At 54.6% G+C, this 19,698-nt stretch overlaps 1 protein-coding gene across 1 annotated transcript; it reads right to left on the bottom strand.

The window, feature by feature from the left end:
• Positions 1-4,234: 4,234 nt before the first annotated feature.
• NUCB1 (nucleobindin 1) lies at positions 4,235-18,806 on the bottom strand. Its single transcript, XM_055146192.1, has 13 exons — positions 18,677-18,806; positions 18,144-18,279; positions 16,089-16,196; positions 15,301-15,433; positions 13,997-14,100; positions 10,209-10,394; positions 9,867-9,957; positions 7,957-8,015; positions 7,610-7,702; positions 7,234-7,326; positions 6,930-7,100; positions 6,442-6,538; positions 4,235-6,204 (listed from the first exon to the last, which is right to left on the bottom strand). The coding sequence occupies exons 2-13, from the start codon at positions 18,264-18,266 to the stop codon at positions 6,086-6,088; spliced, it is 1,377 nt and encodes a 458-aa protein (XP_055002167.1). The 5' UTR covers positions 18,267-18,279; positions 18,677-18,806; the 3' UTR covers positions 4,235-6,085.
• Between the last annotated feature and the right edge of the window lie 892 nt (positions 18,807-19,698).

The raw sequence follows: 19,698 nt of genomic DNA, 5'->3' as shown, positions 1-19,698 counted from the left end.
TCCACTGACAAAGGGACGGGTGTTGGAACATTATATGACTGAAACCCAATCATGAACAACTTCGTAACTGTGTATATCACTGTAATTCAATATAAATACATAAGAAAGTATGAAAAATACATCTCAAGGGGGGATATGTGGACAACACGTATGCTCGGGCACTACATGTGCTCAGCAGTAACACAAGGTCAAGAGCTTGGGCAGCATTTGTACCCCACTGTCTTCTTTTCAGCTTGGGGGTGGGAAGCTGAGGCCGGGGCCAGGTTTGGTGTGTCTCTGGGATTTGTGGGCTCACTCCTGGAGGCAATGTGGGTCTGTGGTATTGGGGATCCAGGGGGAGTTGGTCACACCCAGAGTAAGCACCTTAACTCTGCTGAGTAAGATTTCTTTTTATTTTTTTAGGACAAAAATTAGAATATTTCTTCATGGGGATACCCCAGGTGATGCTCAGGGATTAATCCTGACTCTGCACTCAGCAATAACTCCTGATGATGCTTAGGAAATCATACAGGGTGCTGGAGATCAAACGTGGTCAGCCAGACGCAAGGCAAGCACCTTACCTGCTGTGCTAGCTCTCTAGCCATTGGGACAATTTTTAATATCATTGCTTCCAAGACACAGAATATTCAGTAAAGATAAAATTGTCATGAATGAATATTTAAACATAATATATATACATATATTTCTCCCTTTTGGGTCACACCAAGCGATGCTCAGGGGTTACTCCTGGCCCTGCATGCAGAAATTATTCCTGGCAGTGCCCAGGGGACTATATGGGATGCTGGGAATCGAACCCAGATTGACTGCGTGCAAGGCAAATGCCCTACCCACTGTGCTATCGCTCCAGCCTCCGTGGCATATTCGATATGCCAAAAACAGTAACAACAAATCTCACAATGAAGACGTTACTTGTGCCTGCTCGAGCAAATCGATGAGCAATGGGATGACAGTGATACAGTGAAAGTATGTCACTATGACTACATATATATAGCTTTGGGCCATACCCAGTGGTGTTCAGGACTTATTCCTGGCTCTGCAATCCTGGCGGGGTTTGGGGGATTATATGGGATGCTGGGGATTGAACCTGGGTCAGCCTCATGCAAGGCAAACACACTCCCCGCTGGACTATTGCTGCAGCTCCCCCGTTTTTTTTTTTATTGTTGAGTTTTTATTTTTGTTTTGTTTGGGGGCCACACCTAGCCATTTTCAGGGGTTATTCCTGACTCTGCACACAAGAATTACTGTTGGGGCCAAAGTGATAGTACAGTGGGTAGGGCATTTGCCTTGCATGAGGCCATCCTGGGTTCTATCCCCGGCATACCGTATGATTCTCCAAGCACCATCAAGAGTGATTCCTGTCACCCAAAAAGGAAAGAGAAAGAGAGAGGATAAAAGGATAAGAGAGAGAGAGAGAGAGAGAGAGAGAGAGAGAAAGAAAGGAGAGAGAATTTCTCCTGGCAGTAACTGGGGGGCCATATGCAATGCTGAGGATTGAACCTGGGTTGACTGTGTGCAAGGCTAATGCCCTCCCCACTTTGCCCATTTTTGTCGTCGATTTCCCTTCCCTTTGCTGCAGTTGCAATGACTGAGGGGGCCGGTGATGGCAGGTGCCCTGCAGATGGCTCTCTCCTTATGGAGCTGGTGATGAAAGGGACCATGCCACCGAGCGCTTATGAGGTTCCAGGGATAAGGGCCCCCTTAACGTGCTTGCTTGTTCTTCCACTTAGCCACATCGCAGAGGAACCCATCTGGTCAGATTTCCACGGCAGTTTTGTTTTGTTTTGTTTTGCTTTTGAGGTCACACCCTGGGATACTCAGGGCTTACTCCTGGCTCCTGTGCTCAGGAATAACTCCTGGTGGTGCTCGAGGAACCCTATGGGGGGCCAGGGGTCGAAGCTGGGTCAGTTCCTTACCCAATATACTATCGCTCTGGCCCTTCAATAGAGGTTTTCACGTCCTAGAGGCAGAGCTGGTCTCGCACGGAGGAGACAGTGCACACTCGGGAAAGCAGGATCCCTTAGACAAGAGTGCCTCAGGCCAGCTCGGGAGGGGCCCCTGAGAGGGGAACGCCTGGAGAGGCCAGCGAGGCTATTTGTGATGGGCCAGAGCACTGACACTGCAGGTGGTGGAGCGTGAAGCCGGCCAGAAAGGAGGTGATGAGCAGGATCACATTTAAGCACTAGAAAAACACCTGTAATAGGAAAGATCATCTGGAGCAGGGACACGCAGCAAGGAGCCATGCAAGGGGCAAGTGGACAGCCAGGCAGGGAGATGGGATGGCCTTTATTCATTAACTCAGTCGCTTCTTCGAATTTATGGAGCGTAGATGCAGGTCAGAAAGAACATCGCACTAAGTTCAAAAATGAGGACTTTGGAGCCAGCATGTTGAAATTCCAGCCCTGCTTCTTACTTTGGGATGGGGGGCAGGGGGAACCCCAGACAAATGACTCAGTATTTCTTATTTGGTTTTTTTTTTGCGTGTGTAGGGGCCACACCTGGCAATGCTTAAGGCTCACTCCTGGCTCTGAACTTGGGGACTACTCAAGGTGAAGGATTGGGGGACCTTGTGGGGTGCTGGGACTCAAACCCGGGTCAACCGTGTGGAAGGCAAGTGACATAATCACTCCAGCCCAGATGTGGGGTTTTCTAGGGGCTGGCTCCCTCTATACAATGGGGGCAGTAGAGGGAATCACCTTTCATGGGTCTCCTAGAATGAAAATTAATCTGGGTTTTATTATAATTATATTTTTATTTGGAGCCACACCCAGAGATACTCAGGGATTACTCTTGGCTCTGCACTCAGGAATTACTCCTGACAGCGGTCTGGGGCTGTATGGGATGCTGGGGACCAAACCCAGGCTGGGGGGCTGGAGCAATAGCACATCGGGTAGGGTGTTTGCCTTGCACGCGGCCGACCCGGGTTCGATTCCCAGCATCCCATATGGTCCCGTGAGCACCGCCAGGAGTAATTCCTGAGTGCAGAGCCAGGAGTAACCCCTGTGCATCGCCAGGTGTGACCCAAAAAGAAAAAAAAAAAAAAACCCAGTCTGGCTCTGTGCAAAGCAAACTTCCTCCTCACTGTACTATCACTCTGACCTGTTTCTTTTGTTTTTTTAATTTGGCAGCACATCCGCAGCGCTGAGAGATTATATCGGCTTTCTTTGGGGATCGATCTGGGGCCCATTGCTTGCAAGGCCTTAGCCCCTGTGCTCTCTCCTGTTTTCAGCATTTAGTTGGTCAGAAGGTTGGTGCTACAGGACCCTCTCCAGCCTCCCATCAAAATCGACAAGACTCCAAAAGCCTGGGGTCCGGAGAGTATAGAGAGGTCACAGTTTGCCTTGCACTTAGCTGGTCAGTGGTTTGTTTTGGAGGTTTTTGGTATTTTGTTGTTGTTCAGACTTGGCTGTGCTCAGGGATCACTCCTAGTGGGGGTTGGGGTACCATCTGGGATGCCAGGGATCAAATCTAGCTGGCCGTTTGCAAGGGAAGCACCCGGGTCACTGTATTATCCCTCTGGTTCCTGACTACAATTTAATCCCTTGTCCCATGTGGTCCCCGTAGCGCTTCGAGGAGTGACCCTGAGCACAAAGCCTGAAAAAGACACTGAACACTGCCAGGTATGGCCCTCAAATAAAAAACTCTGGATGTCAAAATATCAGGACTCCAGCTTCATCCGTAGCACCACATTTGGTCCCCTGAACCTGTCAGGATCACTTAGTGATCCGTAAGTGTAGAGCCAGGAGTAAGCCCTGAGCGCTGCTAGATGTGGCAAAAATAAGCACGGTAGCACTTTAGCACTGTTGTCCCATTGTTCGATTTGCTCGAGCGGGCACCAGTAATGTCTCCAGTGTGAGACTTGTTGTTACTGTTTTTGGCATATTGAATATGCCACAGGTAGCTTGTCAGGCTCTGCTGTGCGGACGGGATACTCTCGGTAGCTTGCTGAGCTCTCCGAGAGGAACGGAGGAATCGAACCCGGGTCTGCCGCGTGCAAGGCAAATGCCCTACCCGATGTGCTATTGCTCCAGTCCAGGCAAAAATAAAATAAAATAAAATAAAATAAAATAAAATTCAGAACTCCCCCCCTACACAGAGATCCAGGAGAAGGGTGAAGGCCAATTTGGAATGTTGGGAGACAGACAACTAAATTCCCACCCTGACACTGTCTTCTCTCCTGCCCCAGGGCCTGTATACAGCCAGAAATGCAGCCAGAAATGCCAAGGGGAAGGCAACAGTTTCATTTATTGTAGGGGCCACACCCAACAATGCTTAGTCCACCAGGCCACACCTGGAGGTGCTGGAGATCATGCGGTATCAGGTACCGAAGCCAGGGCCTACCACATGCTGACTCGGCACTGGATCACTGGAGCCACCCCAGGGCTCAGAGCCATCATTTCACAGCGTCCGGGCACTGGCAAATCTTGGTAGCAGGCAGATCAGAGAGGAAATCATCTCAAACAGAACAAAAGGGCCAATAGAATTCCCTTGGATTATGACTAGAACTAAAGGTGAGGAGGGAGGGGGCGGGGGGTGCTTGAGACAGAGGTGACAGAGATTACTTGTGAGGTGCTGGGGGCCACACCTGGCGTTGTTCAGGGCTTACTCCTGGCTCTATGCTACTATCTCTCCACTCCTTAATCATTCTTTTTTATATTTTTTTTGCTTTTTGGGTCACACCCAGGGATGCACAGGGGTTACTCCTGGCTCTGCACTCAGGAATTACTCCTGGTGGTGCTCGGGGGACCACATGGGATGCTGGGAATCAAATCCGGGTTGGCCGCATGCAAGGCAAATGCCCTACACGCTGTGCTATTGCTCTAGCCCCTCCACCCCTTAATCATTCTTTAAATTCCCTTGATCTTCCTTCCACATCTTCCTTTGTAGATGTGCAATGGTGCGGGGGTCAGCTGGCTAGATTTAGAAATTCTGCCAGGACCAGGATTTTAGCTCCTGTTCACTCTCCAACCTTTATCACCTTCATTCAAGTCCAGCCCTGCCTACATTCTCCCAAGCATGGCCAAAGATCACTCCTGAGCCCAGAACCAGGACTGGCCACAAAGGGCTGGGGAGATATCACAGTGGGCAGGGCATTTATCTTGTGCGTGGCTGACCCAGGTTGGTCCCTCACATTCCATATGGTTCCTAGGCCCTGCCAGGAGTGAGCTTTAAGTGAAGAGCCAGGAGTAAGCGCTGAACACTACTGGGTGTGACCCTCCCCAAAACATAAAACAGAAACAAAAAAAACTCAAAAGGCCTGAGAACTCGGTAGACTGAGATAATGCTTCGCATGCAGGAGGCCTGGCTTCAAACCTTCCCACGTGGTACCTAGAGCACTGTCGGAGTGACTCCAAATGAAAAAGGAAACAAAATAAAGAGAATGTTGCAAGGTGTGCTGGGGATGGGGGGGGGGGGAATGCATCTTCAGACAAGGCATGGATTTGTTCCAGAAAGTATATTTGGGGAGAACTGGGAGAGCAGGATGGAGGGCAGCAGAGGAGGAGGCCAAAGGGCAGGGGCCCAGCCCTGAGGGTGCCCATGTGAGGTTGAGGGGCCAGAACCGCATTGGGGCAGCTCTGGGACCCTTCTGGGGTGTCAGGGAGGAGCCCCAAGGCAGAGGAGGCCGGAGAGTTGGGGAGCGTCAGTGATGTGGAAGGAGACTGGACCTTCATGGGTCTTCCAGGTGTCACTGGTATCAAGTTCCTAAGGGATCCCCAAGATCCATAAACCAGGCAAAGCAGGGTCAGGCGCAGAGGGTGGGGTTCCAGCAGCTGGGGGGCTTCCCAAGGCCCAGAAGATAAGCACAAAGCAAACCCTTTCAGGAAGGAGGGGTGACCCCCCGTTAGGTGGATCAGTGAATACCCCGCTGGACATGAGACAAGGTGGGTCCTTGAAGAGGGACAGAAAGAAGGGCCAGGCCTAGGGGAAACCGAGGCACAGAGTGGGCCTGGGCCAGGTGTCACCTGCCACCCTGTCCCCCGGCCCCAGGGGCGCCCCAGATTGCAGGCCCCCAGGATTCATCCTGACCCTTAGCACCCCAACATCAGCTGCTTCTGCAAGGACCCAGGGGGCTGTGGGATGTGAGCCATCACAGGTTCTGGGGCTCCAGCCGCGGCTGCTCGGGGGGCTGCTCTGGGACCTTCTTCTCTGACGTGTCCACGTCTTTGTGGTCACCAACTGGGGCTGGGACAGGGGCATCATCTGCAACTGGGGAGAAATGGTAGTATTAGACACCCCGGCCCCTCCTCCCTCAGTTCCTCCTCCCTCACACCCAACCCCTCCTCCTTCAGACTCAGTCTCTCCTTGCTCGGTCCTTTGCATCTTAGCCCCAGCCTGTCCTCCCTCAGAACCAAGCCCCCCAGCCCTCCTCCCTCAGATTATAGGTGCCCAATCCCTCCTCCCTCAGACCCAGGGGCCAGGTTCCCCACTGTATGGGGGCAGCACCTGTTTCAGGGTGGAACCTGAGCTTCTCCTCAGGTCTGGGCGCTGAGTCGCTGTGGCCTTGCAGCTGCTGCTTCCTCTGTTCCATGTACAGCACGGCCTAGTGGAGAGGACACAGTCAGACGGGTCCCCCCCTACCCCAGGTTTCCATGGCAACGTGTCCAGCGGCCCGGGGGCTCATCCCTTCTCTCTGCCCGTTTTCCTCTCTACAGCTGGGCCTAGTAAGATCCAATTCTCTCTCAGCTGTGATGGCCTGAATTGCGCCTTCACGTGGGCAAGCTGAAGCAAGCTAGGTCTCCCCCTCTCCTCCTTGAGCCTCCCTATCCCTTCCCACTTACCAGCCTCCTGCCCCTACCCAACATGGCGGCCACGACTGTCAGGGCTGACATCTGCCCTTAGTCAAGATGGCAGCCACTAGGGTGGCTCAGGCTGCTTGCACGAGGGCACTTCCGGAGCTTGGACAATGAACCTCGCCTCCCTTGGCCACTCACCTGCTGTAGTTCTCTCTTCTGAGCCTCCAGGCGGCCCTGGGAGCGACCCAGAGCCTCTGTCTCTTGGCTGAGGCGCTGGGCCTTAGCATTCAGCTCTGCCTCCCGCGCCGCCAGCTCCTCCTCGAACCTCTTCAGCTCTTCCTCCGTGTACGCGGGGCGCATCTCCACCGTCTGCAGAGGACCCCACCCGATACGGAGGCTTCAGAGCAGTCGGGCGAGTGTATGAAGACCCAGGGAGAGGAGCGGCGGAGGGCCGGGCGTGGGAGACAGTTACTGAGCAACCAGAGGGTCCCCAAGCTCTCACCTCCCAGCCCTCCCCAGTGTCCCCAAACTCCTTCCTCTGCGTAGATGCCAGGAACTCCTCCAGGGTCACTAGGCGGTCCTGGTTGGTGTCCACCTGGGGAGGCAGATAATGTTAAGGGCCAGGGGCCGGGACAATAGTTCAGCAGGGCAGGCGTTTGCATTGCACGTGGCTGACCCAGGTTTGATCTCCGGTACCCCATATAGTCCCCCGAACACCGCCAGGAGTGATCCCTGAGTGCAGAACCAGGAGAAAGTCCTGAGCACCGATGGGTGTGTGGCCCAAAAACCATAAACTAAATACATGAATAAAACAGTAATAGACAGCGCTGGACACCCCTCCAGCTACCACTGCCCTCAGGCGGGAACCGTGTTCTCACGTTCTTCATCACGTGTTCCCGCATGCGCAGCCGCTCCTCCTCCATCTCCCGCATGTCATCTTCTTCATTCTTTGGATCATACACTTTCTCCAGCTGCGGGGACATGCGATGGGCAGGGGCTACTGAGAAGTCCAGGGCTCCTCTTTCTCAGGCTCGCGGACCTCGCAACACGGGTGATCAGACTTCAACTCCCAGCAGCCCTCGGGGCACTCCGCCACTCCAGGCAGCTGCCCTTTGCCTCAAGGGCTGCTGGGAGTTGCAGTTCTCCCGCAATTGATCTCCAAGGGATAGTTGAGAGGCCAGAACCGGCCCAGGCATTGCACGTGCCTCTGGCTTCCAGCACTCACCTCCTTAGTGAAGAGGGCCTCCAGCTCTTGTTCATCCAGGACACCATCACTGTTGATATCTGAGGGGGACAACATAGGTATTGGGGAGCACTGTGGGGTGTCATGTTCCTCTCCACTAAGGTCTAAATTGAAATGTAATCTCTCCATAGACCAACTGTCCAAACAGAGCAGCCACCAGCCACACAGGACACCCAAATTTGTTTATTATTTTATTTTGAGGTTATACCTGGCAGTGCTCAAGGCTGATTCCAGCTTCTTTGCTCAGGGATCACACCTAGTGAGGCTACGGGGACCATATGAGGTGGCCAGGATTAAATCCAGTTTGGCCACATACAAGGTAGGTGGGCAAGTGCCCTACCTGCTGTACTTTGCTCTGGCCTCCTAAAATTTAAATGAGCAACAATTATACTTGGGCACTGTGGGCTCAGCTCTAGGCTCGTAAAATAAAGCAAAAACTGAATAAAGTGAATCACACAAACTTTTCTATTTCCGAGTGCACAAAAGTTATTTCCAACAGATTAAGCGTGCGTAGCACTGTGTTTTAAAAAGTATGTGGGGCCGGAGGAGTGATGTTAAGCGGGGAGGGCGTTTGCTTTGCACACGGCTGAGCTGACCAGGGTATAATCCCCTGCATCTCACATGGTCCCCTGAATCCACCAAGGGAGATCCCCGGTGCAGAGCCAGGAGTAAGCTCTAAGCCCAGCTGGATGTGGCCCCCTCTAAAAAGTTCCTTAGGGGCTGGAGCAATAGCATAGCGGGTAGGGTGTTTGCCTTGCACTCGGCCAACCTGGGTTCAAATCCCAGCATCCCATATGGTCCCTTGAGCATCGCCAGGAGTAATTCCTGAGTGCAAAGCCAGGAGTAACCCCTGTGCATCGCCAGGTGTGACCCAAAACGAAAAAAAAAGTTCCTTAACTTTAAAACTATTTTCCTGGGTCCTGAGAGATGATCCAGATAGTTAGGCACTTGCCTTGCACACTGCCAACACCAATTCAATCCCTGGCATGGCATAAGATTCTCCCTGAGCACTGCGGGATGTACCTCTCAGTCTCTGCCTACCCCCCTTGCCAAAATAAAATGGGCCTGGCTTTTCACTCTAGGCTGGGTGCTGGTAGGTGGGTGGGTGGGTCGTGGCTTGGGTCCCAACTGTGTCCTGGCATCTCCATGAAGCTGAGTACACAGAATGAGCTTGAGGCTGCAGAGAAAGTACAGGGGGAGGGAGCAGCCAGCTTGGATTCAATGCCCGGCATCCCGTATGGCCCGCTGAGCACCTCAAGGAATGATCCCTGGATGCAGAGCCAGGAGCAAGTCCTGGTCCCAAAACAAACAAACAAAAATATAGAGGGAGCTCAGAGAAACTTCAAGGGAATGAATGAGCTGGGCCCCAAAAACTCTGAGCACAGCAGGGTGAGCTTCCGGGTCCGGTCTTTGACACACCCATGGGGGCTGCTAAGCCCAGACAGGAGGATAAAAAGAAATGTGGCTCCAAATAATGAAGGCAGAGGTCTGGAGCAATAGCACAGCGGGTAGGGCGTTTGCCTTGCACGCAGTCGACCTGGGTTCGATTCCCAGCATCCCATAGGGTCCCCTGAACACTGCCAGGAGTAATGCCTGAGTACAGAGCAAGGAGTCAACCCCTGAGCATCGCCAGGTGTGACCCAAAAAGCAACAACAACAATAATAATAATAATGATGATGATGATGATGATGATGATGATGAAGTCCGGGAGGCCTGTTCACCAGGGACAAGACCACGCTCAGCGATAGGATCCCTAGTAGGGGACCAGATCCGAGGGGGGAAGGCACGTGAGGGGGAGTCAGGTGCTGAAAGGGGGTCCTCAGCACCGGGCCCTAGAAAGATCAGAGCCTCAGGGTGGAGCTTGGATCTAGGGGTTCCGTCCCCACCTTACCATGCAGTATGAAGAAGGTCTTGGGGTTAAACCTGTTGGGGTCCAATCCATCCAGCTCCTCCCACACCTCCTTCAGCTGCGCTTGGCTGCCCTGCAGAGGGGACAGCCGAGGCGTCTGAGCAAGCCGTCCACAGCCCATTCCATCCGCATCCCTTGTTTCTAGAAGTCCTCCCGCCTAGGCAAACTAAATCCCCCACAACCCAGGGAGAGGGTGATCATATTCAAAGGGCGCATCTGGCCCCAGTGCCTTCTGGGAGTTGTAGTTCTTTAGCTACTTCCTCGGATGGAAACGATGGGAGCTGGACCAGGAGGAGGATGGGCATGGGGGTAGCGGGTCCTTACGGGCACATTGACTTTGGGGTGTTCGCGGTGCCGGCGCTGCTGCTCTTCCAGCTTCCTCTCCGCCTCCTTCCGCTGCTCCTCACCCAGGGACTCCAGGTAGCGGCGCCGCTCGTGCTCCTTGAGCATCTCATAGCGTTTGAACTCTTCGTGATGGGCGGCGTCGTACTGGGCGAGGTCCCGGGTGGCCTGGGGAGAGGCAGCCGGTCACCCCCACCTGGCAGGACCAAGCCCCAAATTCTATCTCCAAAGGCCAGGCCAAGTGCAACCACGACAGCACGACAGCCATCCTGTCCAGGGTCTCAAGTCCTGACCTCGCAGTCACCTCAGTTTGCTCTGGAGTGATTAGGGCCGGTATTAACCTGACCCACCTTTCCCCAGCGCCTCAAGAGTTCGGCAGAGGGGCTGGAGCGACAGCACAGCGGGTAGGGCGTTTGCCTTGCACGTGGCCGACCTGGGTTAGATTCCCAGCATCCCATAGAGTTCCCTGAGCACCACCAGGAGTAATTCCTGAGTGCATGAGCCAGGAGTAACCTCTGTGCATCGCCGGGTGTGACCCAAAAAAAGAAAAGCAAAAAAATAAATAAAAAATAAAAGAACCCGGCAGAGGAAGCAAACCTCAGATAATGCCTCCTTGGGGGAAGGCCATCCTGGCTGTGCCCAGGGTTTCCTCCTGGCTCCATGCTCTGGGCTCAGCCCTGGCAGTGTCCTGGGGTGCCCTCTGCGGCACTGAGGACCATTCCAGCCTCGACAAAACATGTTCTCCATTACTGTGCTGTCTCCCTGGCCTGGTCCACTTCATGGGGCTGCAGAGAGAGCTCAATGGGCAGAGCACATGCCTCACATGAGGGCATGCAGGAAACCCAGGTTTATGCCCCAGCATGGCATCAGAGTTACCCCCTGATTAGCCCCTGGTCCCCACTAAGTATGGCCCCTCAAACAAAAACAGAATGGAGAGAGTACCTGGGATAAGGTACTGGCCACAAAAATCTGTGTTTCTGTCCCTCACATTGATACGAGAGAGGTGTGAGTCCAGGAGCCGGAGAGAATCCAGGGCATAAGGCCCTGAAGCCTTGTGTTATCTCTCCAGCTTCAAATGTGTGTGGTCCTCAGAGGGGGAAGAGACAAGCCCTCATCTGAGAAATGGAACCCTCAGTCCCTCCTTGGAGGGGCCGCAGGCATGGCCTGTCGGTGCGCCATCTAGTGGCCACACAGATAATAGCAGCTACTTGAGTAAGTTGGGTTTTTTTCTTTTTGCTTTTTGGGTCACACCCGGCGATGCACAGGGGTTACTCCTGGCTCTGTGCTCAGGAATTACTCCTGGAGGTGCACAGGGGACCAAATGGGATGTTGGGAATCGAACCCGGGTCAGCCGCGTGCAAGGCAAACGCCCTACCCGCTGTGCTACTGCTCCTGCCCTGAGTGAGTTCTTGGAGAGCCCGGCAGGACGGTTTTGTTTGTTTGGGGGCCACAGCCCCAGGTGCTCAGGAGTCACCCTAGCCAGTTGTGGTGGTGCTTGGGGGTCACTTTTGGCTGTGTGTAGTGGACCAAGCAGATGCCCAGCATGGAACCCGGGCTGCAGCCCATTGAGCAAATTCTCCAGCCCACTATGGGACGTTTGTTCCTGTCTACTTCCAGAACGTTCCAGAAACTATTTCTCCACTGCATCACCATTCTCCTGGTCTCAGCCCTCCTCATCTCTGGGGTTCCTTTGTTTCCTTTTTTTTTTTTTTTTTTTTTTTGCTTTTTGGGTCACACCTGCTGATGCACAGGGGTTACTCCTGGCTCTGCACTCAGGAATTACCCCTGGCGGTGCTCAGGGGACCATATGGGGTGCTTGGAATCGAACCTGGTTTGGCTGCATGCAAGGCAAACGCACTACCCGCTGTACTATTGCTCCAGCCCGTTTCCATTTTCTACACCTAGCAACAGGATCTCTCTACTCAGCCTTTCGGGCTCAGCATTTAGGGAGCTGCCCCAGGAAGTGCTGGAGCTGTGTATGTGTGGCTGTGACCACTTATCTTCACACACTGACCAAAGTCTCTGTGGGCCCCCAGGGACTCCTAGTGCGTACCCCTGCTATTCCATCTGTTCCCCCAACAGAAGCAATTAGCTTCTGCTGTTAATGGACAGATCATCACTATCTTACGAGCTTAAAACAACATGAATTTATCTTCTGGTAAAGGGCTTACGAAGTTCCTTCATATCTTGGCTTCCTGAATGTGTCCCATTATCCTACTGATTTATCTCCCAAGCCCAGAGTTTTGTTTTGTTTTGCTAGGCTTTAGGTTGATACCCAGCTGAGCTCAGAAGCTTCTGGTGGTACCCAGGGGACTATGCAGTGTTGGGAATGGAACCTGGGCCTCCTGCAAGTAAAGTGAGTGCTCAGAACACTGACCTTCTACAGTACTGGGAATTAGAGACCAGGTCAGCAGGACCTGCCTGTGGCCAGCCCTGGCTGAGCCCCAGGCACCACAGCATTCCCCGAGCACTGCTGGAAGTAATCCCTGAATATCACTACAAAAAAATAGCCAATGTCACAGTATTTTTTTTTCCTTTGCTAGGGGTGTTGGTTTTGGGAGGCCACATCCGTCAGTGCCCAAGGCTTACTCCTGACTCTGTACTCAGGAATCATTCCTGGCAGCGATTGAGGGACCCTATGTGGTGCATGCCTGGATCAAACCTAGGTTGGCTGTATGCGAGGCAAGAGCTCTCCCTGCGGTATGATGGTTCTGACCCCAAAAGCCACAGATCTTGAAGGTTAGGATGTGACTCTTTGGCGAGGGAAGGGGGGAGGATTGCATGGTTCCACTTCCCCCAGGACACAGAGATGACTCCTACCCACCAAATAAAGCCAGTGAAGACTGGAAACCAAGTTTGGGGCTAGAGAGACAGCTCAACTGCCTGAAAGCAGGCTTTGCATGCAAGAGACCCAAGTTCCAGGCTAGAGCAACAGTATAGTGGGGAGGGTGCTTGCCTTGCACACACAGCCAACCCAGGTTGATCCTGGCATCCCATAGCATCCCCCAAGCACCGTCAAGAATAATTCCTGAATACAAGGTCAGGTGTAAGCCCTGAGCATTGCCGGGTGTGATTCCCCCACCCAAAAAAAAAAAAAAAAAACAAACAAATAGAAAGAGGGGCTGAAGTGATAGCACAGCAGGCAGGGCGTTTCCGTTGTACGCAGCCGACCTCGGTTCGAATCCCAGCATCCTATATGGTCCCCTGAGCACCACCAGAAGTAATTCCTGAGTGCAGAGCCAGGGCTCCTGTGCATGGCCAGGTGTGACCCAAAAAGCAGAGAGAGAGAGAGAGAAAGAGAGAGAGAGAGACCCAAGTCCCATCTCCCAGCACCAGATATGGCAGTCCAGGAGTGACCACCAAGCACAGAACCAGGGCAAGCCCCTGAGCATCCTGGGGTGTGGCCCCCAATAAAAAACCACAAAAGAGGGGCTGGAGCGATAGTCCAGAAGGAAGGGCAGCAGGAAGGGTGTGCTTTGCACGCGGCTGGCCCAGGTTTGACCCCTGGCATCCCCTATGGTCCCCCTGAGCATCACCAGGAGAAATTCCTGAGTGCACAGCCAGGAGTAAACCTTGAGCTTTACTGGGTGTGACCCAAAAAGAAAAAAAAATCCACAAAGGAAATGAAATCAGTTCTGAGAGACAGGCCTGCCCTGCTGAAAACCCCTGCTTTCCCTCAGGGCTTGGAGGCGCCACCCCATACTCTGCAGCTGGCCACGCAGGGGCACAGGGGCCCTGTCCCCTGCCCAGAGGTCCCCTGGGTCAACTACCGTTTGGATCAACAGCTCCAGGTCCCGTGCCTCAAATGTGTGCTGGTTCTGGGGGTCCAGATGTTCAAACTGCTTCAGGAGGCTCAGGTGGTCCAATTGCATGTCTGCGTGAGGCAGAAGAGAAAACAGACAACAAACTCAAGGCATGTTCTTTCTTATATACTCCTATTCCAGGGCCTCAGGGATGACTCAAAGATTTGATCCTGACACCACATGAGCCCTGCAAACCACTGGGGAGGCTCCCCTGTCCTGGCTTGGCTATTTACACAGGGCACTGGGATGTCCCAGAGGACTTCATTGAGTCTAGGAGCAATCAGGGAGGTCTTCCTGGAGGAGGTGATAGCCACGACTCTGCTGTCCACTTCAAGTAAAAATAACCAGAGATATAGTATAGTCACGAGGGGGAGAACAGGTGATGTAAATGGGACCCCCAGAGCCCTCACAGCTTGGCCCCCAGGGGTCAACAGCCAGGATTCGGGGCTGGAGCGATAGCACAGCGGGTAGAGCGTTTGCCTTGCACGCGGCCGACCCGGGTTCTAATCCCAGCATCCCATATGGTCCCCTGAGCACCGCCAGGGGTAATTCCTTGAGCCAGGAGTAACCCCTGTGCATCGCCGGGTGTGACCCAAAAAAAACCAAAAAAAAAAAACCAGTCAGGATTCGAGGAACTCCAGGGACGTGACCTCTGAGATGAGCCTCACGCCCCAACAAAGAATGTGGCAGAGGGCAGCGTGGGACAAAGGTCCCCAGGTCGCAGGTTGCACCCCAGCCCGACTGCGCCATCCACAGGGGCAGCTGTCACAAATGCCCAGGGTCGGGGTCCAGACAGCAGGACGAGCTGCCAGCTGTTATTAGTGTCCACACCGCCCAGCCACGTGAGACACGCGGGGGTTATTAAGTATGATTTCATTCCCTCGTGGCGCCTGAAGAAGGCAACCTGGCCTGGACTAAGTGGAAAAGAAATCAACTGTCACTGGCTGATTTTTGGGGGGTGGGGGCCTCAACCGGTAGAATTTGGGGCACCCTCTGGCTCGGTGCTCAGAAGTGAAGCATGGGGGAGGCAGAGGTGGCGCTGGGGGGTCAGCAGATGCCTGAGCCTCTGCACACCCCTCTGGCCAGCAGAGAAAATCTCTCAGGCACATTTTACTTCCTTCCTTCAGTGTCATCCTGATGGCACTGGGGCCCCTGGACTATACCAGAAGGTATCAGCGATCGAACCTGGGGCCGCGTGTCTTGCAGCCCGGCCTATTCACATGTGTGGCCACCGCGGGGAATCCGGGGACGCCCCACCGCACCCCGCTTACTGGGCTCCTGCTCCGCGTCCATCTTGGCCTTGAGCAGCATCCTCAGCCGCGACACCTCCTGGCGCTTGAGCTCGTCCAGCTTGGTGCGAACGTGATGGCTGACGAAGTCCAGCTCCCGGCTCAGCTTCCCGCTCTGCCAGGGGCCAGGCCAGGCGGGACACAGGAGGCAGGGGTCAGGACACCGAGAGCAGTGGGCAGCTGTCCCTCTTGTAGCCCACCTGGCATCACTCAGTTCCAGAAGCCTCCTTAGCAGCAGGCCCAATGTCCTGCCCCGGGCCAGCACCTGTGTTGACCCCAAAGCCCAGGATGGACCCCCCCTTTGCTGGACACCCAGCATCCTTTAAGACGCAGAGCCAGGCCCAGCGGGGAGCAGGGCTGCCTCAGGGCACGGCCCCTCCCGGGCTGTGTGGTAGGGGGACATGGAGGGTAGACCCTGGTACAGCCATGGTACAGGGGTGCCCGTCACAGGACCAAAGAGCTGGGCACAGAGGAGGGACAAAGGTGCTGTCCAAGGCCTCTAAAATGGATATAGTCATGCGCCCCTGAGCTCCATGAGGCAGCTTTCACCATCGCCCCACTTTACAGCTTGGAAAACCGAGGCACAGAATGGGTGAGGGAGCGACAGAGGCAAGACCGGAAGCCATGCCATCGCCTCAGGTCTCAGTCGCCTCAGTCTGTACCCTCCCGCCCCATCTGTCCCTTTCCTGCAGTGCTGCCCCCAGCAGCTGTTTCTCCCCTGTTCCCTGATAAACGGGGGTGGGACTGGGGACCACCCAGTCCGGTCACACCTTGATATCCTCAGCGTTGGCCGCCTGAAGCTTCTCCCGGAAGTGCCCATCCGTTTCCAGCACATTGATGACCTCCTGGAGGTATCGGTGGTAGTACAGGCCTGTGTCCTTCAGAGACAAGGACAGACATCATGGTCCCACCCCCACTCTACTTCCTGCCCTGCTGCCGCTATACCCAAACACCCACTATTCCAAGCCCAGCTCCACACAGCCCACAGGGCAGGGGAGAGGCTTGCACAATAGCAGGGGGTCCCCCAACCCTGCCCTGTGGGTACCCTCTTCTCTGGGCGCTGCTGGAACTGAGGATCACCCACTCACTGGCTCACAGGAACAAATGCCCTCATTTTAGGTGGAGGGCGGTCACCCCTGGCAGTCAGGGTTACTCCTGACTCTGTGCTCAGGGGACCATATAGGGTTCTGGGGATCGAACCCGGGTCAGCCGCGTGGCAGGCAGATGTCCTGCCTGCTGACCTATCACTATGGTCCCTCGCTTACAACTTTCCCTGCATCATCTGTTTGCAGAGCTGAAGGCTCCGATCCTCTTTCTGGCTGTCTCAGGTAGTCCTCAGACTGAGGGGCTAATCCTGGCAATGCTTGGAAGCATGTGTGCGGTGGGAATCTCACCAGAGCCCCTCACCATAGACCTTTCACCCCTACCCTGTGAGCACTTTAGTCTCACGGCAGTGATGTCTATCCTGGTCAGTGCTCTGGGGCTGGAGAGAGGGCAAGTTAAGGTGCTTGCCTTGCCTCCCAGTTGGTCTCCAGCACCACATATGGTCCCCAAATACCAGCAGGGGTCACTCCTGAGCCGGGTACAGCCCCCCAGCCCCAATCCACAAAATCATAATTCTCTGCTTCCTGCAGGCGTTGCACAGCAGCGGCGCCGCCCTTCCCTGACTTGGCCTTCTCCCGCACACTGCACTCCTGCCGCATGGACCACCCCCCCCTCCAGACCATCCCCTGCAAGTTTCAGACTCACTCTGCTCTGCCCCCGCTGTTCCCTCTGCCCGGATTCTCCTTCTAGGAGCCCCTGATGTTTGTTGAGCCAGTGCGTTTGGCAGGTGGGTGAGAGCAAGGGGCTTCCAAGGGCCCCGTACTTGCCTTGCCACAAAATCATAATTTTGTATCAAACCCCTGACTCAAGAAATGGGGCTGGAGCGATAGCATAGCGGGCAGGGCATTTGCCTTGCATGGGGCCAACCCGGGTTCAAATCGCAGCATCCCATATGGTCCCCCGAGCACCGCCAGGAGCAATTCCTGAGTGCAGAGCCAGGAGTAACCCCTGTGCATCGCCGAGTGTGACCCAAAAAGCCAAAAAAAAGAAAGAAAGAAAGAAAGAAAGAAATGGGGTGGAATGAATGACGAGAGAAGAGACTCGGGCTGGAGAGAGAGCTCAAGAACTGAGTGCAAAATATACAGGTGAGGGGCCGGAGCAATAGCACAGTGTGGAAGGCGCTTGTCTTTCACATGGCCCACCCGGATTCGATCCCCTGCACCCCAAATGGGCCCCTGAGCTCCGCCAGGAGTGATCTCTGAGCACAGAAGTAAGCTGAGCCAACAGTAAGCTCTGAGCACCACAGAATGTGGCCCCAAATAAACAAATAAAAATTAAATAAAATATTTTTAAATTGCTTCATAATCTAAACTACAACTCCCATGAGCACCATGAACCCGGAGCTCAGCCTAGTTAGCTTAACGCCACCTGCTCGGCATACCGGGAAATGTAGTTCTTTTTTCACCCCTCCATTCATCGCCTTTCTTAAAGGAAGGTGGGTGGAAATCTTTCTTACATGGACAAGAAGAAGCTGGGGTAGAAGGGACGGGGCCACAGATATTTCACGCAAGTTCGGCCGTGCTTTCCCGCGCCTCGGCGCGCTCACCCCCGCCCCGCCCCCTCCTTCGGCCCCCCCGCCCCACGGCTTTTCCACCACGTCAAAGCATGATCGGTTGGCAGACTCCAAGCCGCATCTAGGTGTACCCAGGGGGGCAACGGCGCCCGCAGGGACTTAAGTGCCACTGCAAACCCCTGGCTGGAGAGCGGGCTCAGCCACTCACGGGGGTCTCGGTGGCGGGGTTCTCCTCCTTGGGCGTCCCGCGCTCCAAGGGTACGGCCAGAACAGCGCGCAGCAACAGCAGCGGTGGCAGGAGAAGGGCGACGCGGAGCCCAGAGCGAGGCATGGCGACGTGCTGTCTGTAGGGCGGAGAGGGGTAACAGCATCCATCCGGACCTCCCGGCCCCGAGCACCCACGGATCCAGCCTCCCGAGCCGACCCCGACTCTTCCAAGAGGCGATCAAAAGCATCTCGTCCTCGGGGACTCAGCATTTCCAGTCCTCCAGTCTTTTCTTCCCCTGAACCAGAAGTCTAGACTTTCCGGCACCCTCTTAGCTCAGACTTAGGAACCGGGTATCGCGCCCCCGCCCCTCTTTTCCAGATCCAAAAGTGAGCTGCCAGCCTCCTCTTTGACCAGGATCTAGAAGTACTGGTGCCTAGTCGGTGCTCCTTCGGGACCCAGTTCTCCGGTTCTCTGGCACCCCTCTTTCCCGGGCCCCAGAGTCCGGCCCCCCCCGAGCCCCCGCGACCCCTCACCTCTCCTTCCCGCAGAGGGCGTTTTCCCGGGTTGAGACGTCCGCGGCACGCCCGGTGGTTTCCCCCCGAGGCCACGCCCCCAAACAGTGCCCGCCTCCGGGTCTTGATAGGTCCACGCCGGCTCTGGGAGTCGGGGGCCCCGCCCCCCGTTTCTGGAAAACCCAACCACAGTCTCCTGCTCCTTAGGCCACTAGAAAGCGGAGAGTTTCAAAGAAAACTACAACGCCCAGAAGGCCAGGGAAAAGGGCAACACTTTCGGGCGCTTCTGGGTCCCTGGGCTTCATGGAAGTTGTAGTTTCCTCATTTGCACCCAGTCGGTGGCTGCGGGCTGTAGGTCGAAATCGGTGTGCTGCGGTCTCTGTTAGCTGCAGATCGGTATCGGCTAGCACAGTCTCGTATAATAAGAGATTCTCATATCCTAAGACAGATTCTCGTATAATAAGAATCTTGTATAATAAGAGGTTATAATCGGGGCCGGAGCGATAGCACAGCGGGTAGGGCGTTTGCCTTGCACGCGGCCGACCTGGGTTCAATCCCCGGCATCCCATATGGTGCCCCAAGCACTGCCAGGAGCAATTCCTGAGTGCAAAGCCAGGAGTAACCCCTGAGCATCGTTGGGTGTGACCCAAAAAGCAAAAAAAAAAAAAAAAAAAAGAGGTTATAATCACTGCGAGACTGCGGGAGGCTACTCGTGGGTCCCTTTAAGGAACATTCCTTTCTTTCCAATTCAGATCTTCCAATCGGGGTTGCCCGGTTACGAGGGAATAGGGGGTGGCGTGGGGGGGCTGGACGGGGCGATCCTCAGTTCGCTGCTTTGTTTGGAGAGCAGGGGGCCAGGAGGGAGTGGCTTAGGGCAGGTCCCAGTGGGAACCTCCTCCCTCCTTATGAGCCCCATTTCTTCCTTCCCTTTCCTACTTCCCAGAGACCCACAGATTTGGTTCCCACCTCCAAAAGAAAGTATCTGGTTTATTTAGAAATTGACCAGAGGCAACGCTGCAGATCTGAATGTGAAGACTGTTAGG

This window comes from Sorex araneus, chromosome 8 (genome assembly GCF_027595985.1).
Source record: "Sorex araneus isolate mSorAra2 chromosome 8, mSorAra2.pri, whole genome shotgun sequence".
Lineage (NCBI taxonomy): Eukaryota > Metazoa > Chordata > Mammalia > Eulipotyphla > Soricidae > Sorex > Sorex araneus.
This window is presented reverse-complemented; position numbering and strand designations above follow the sequence as displayed.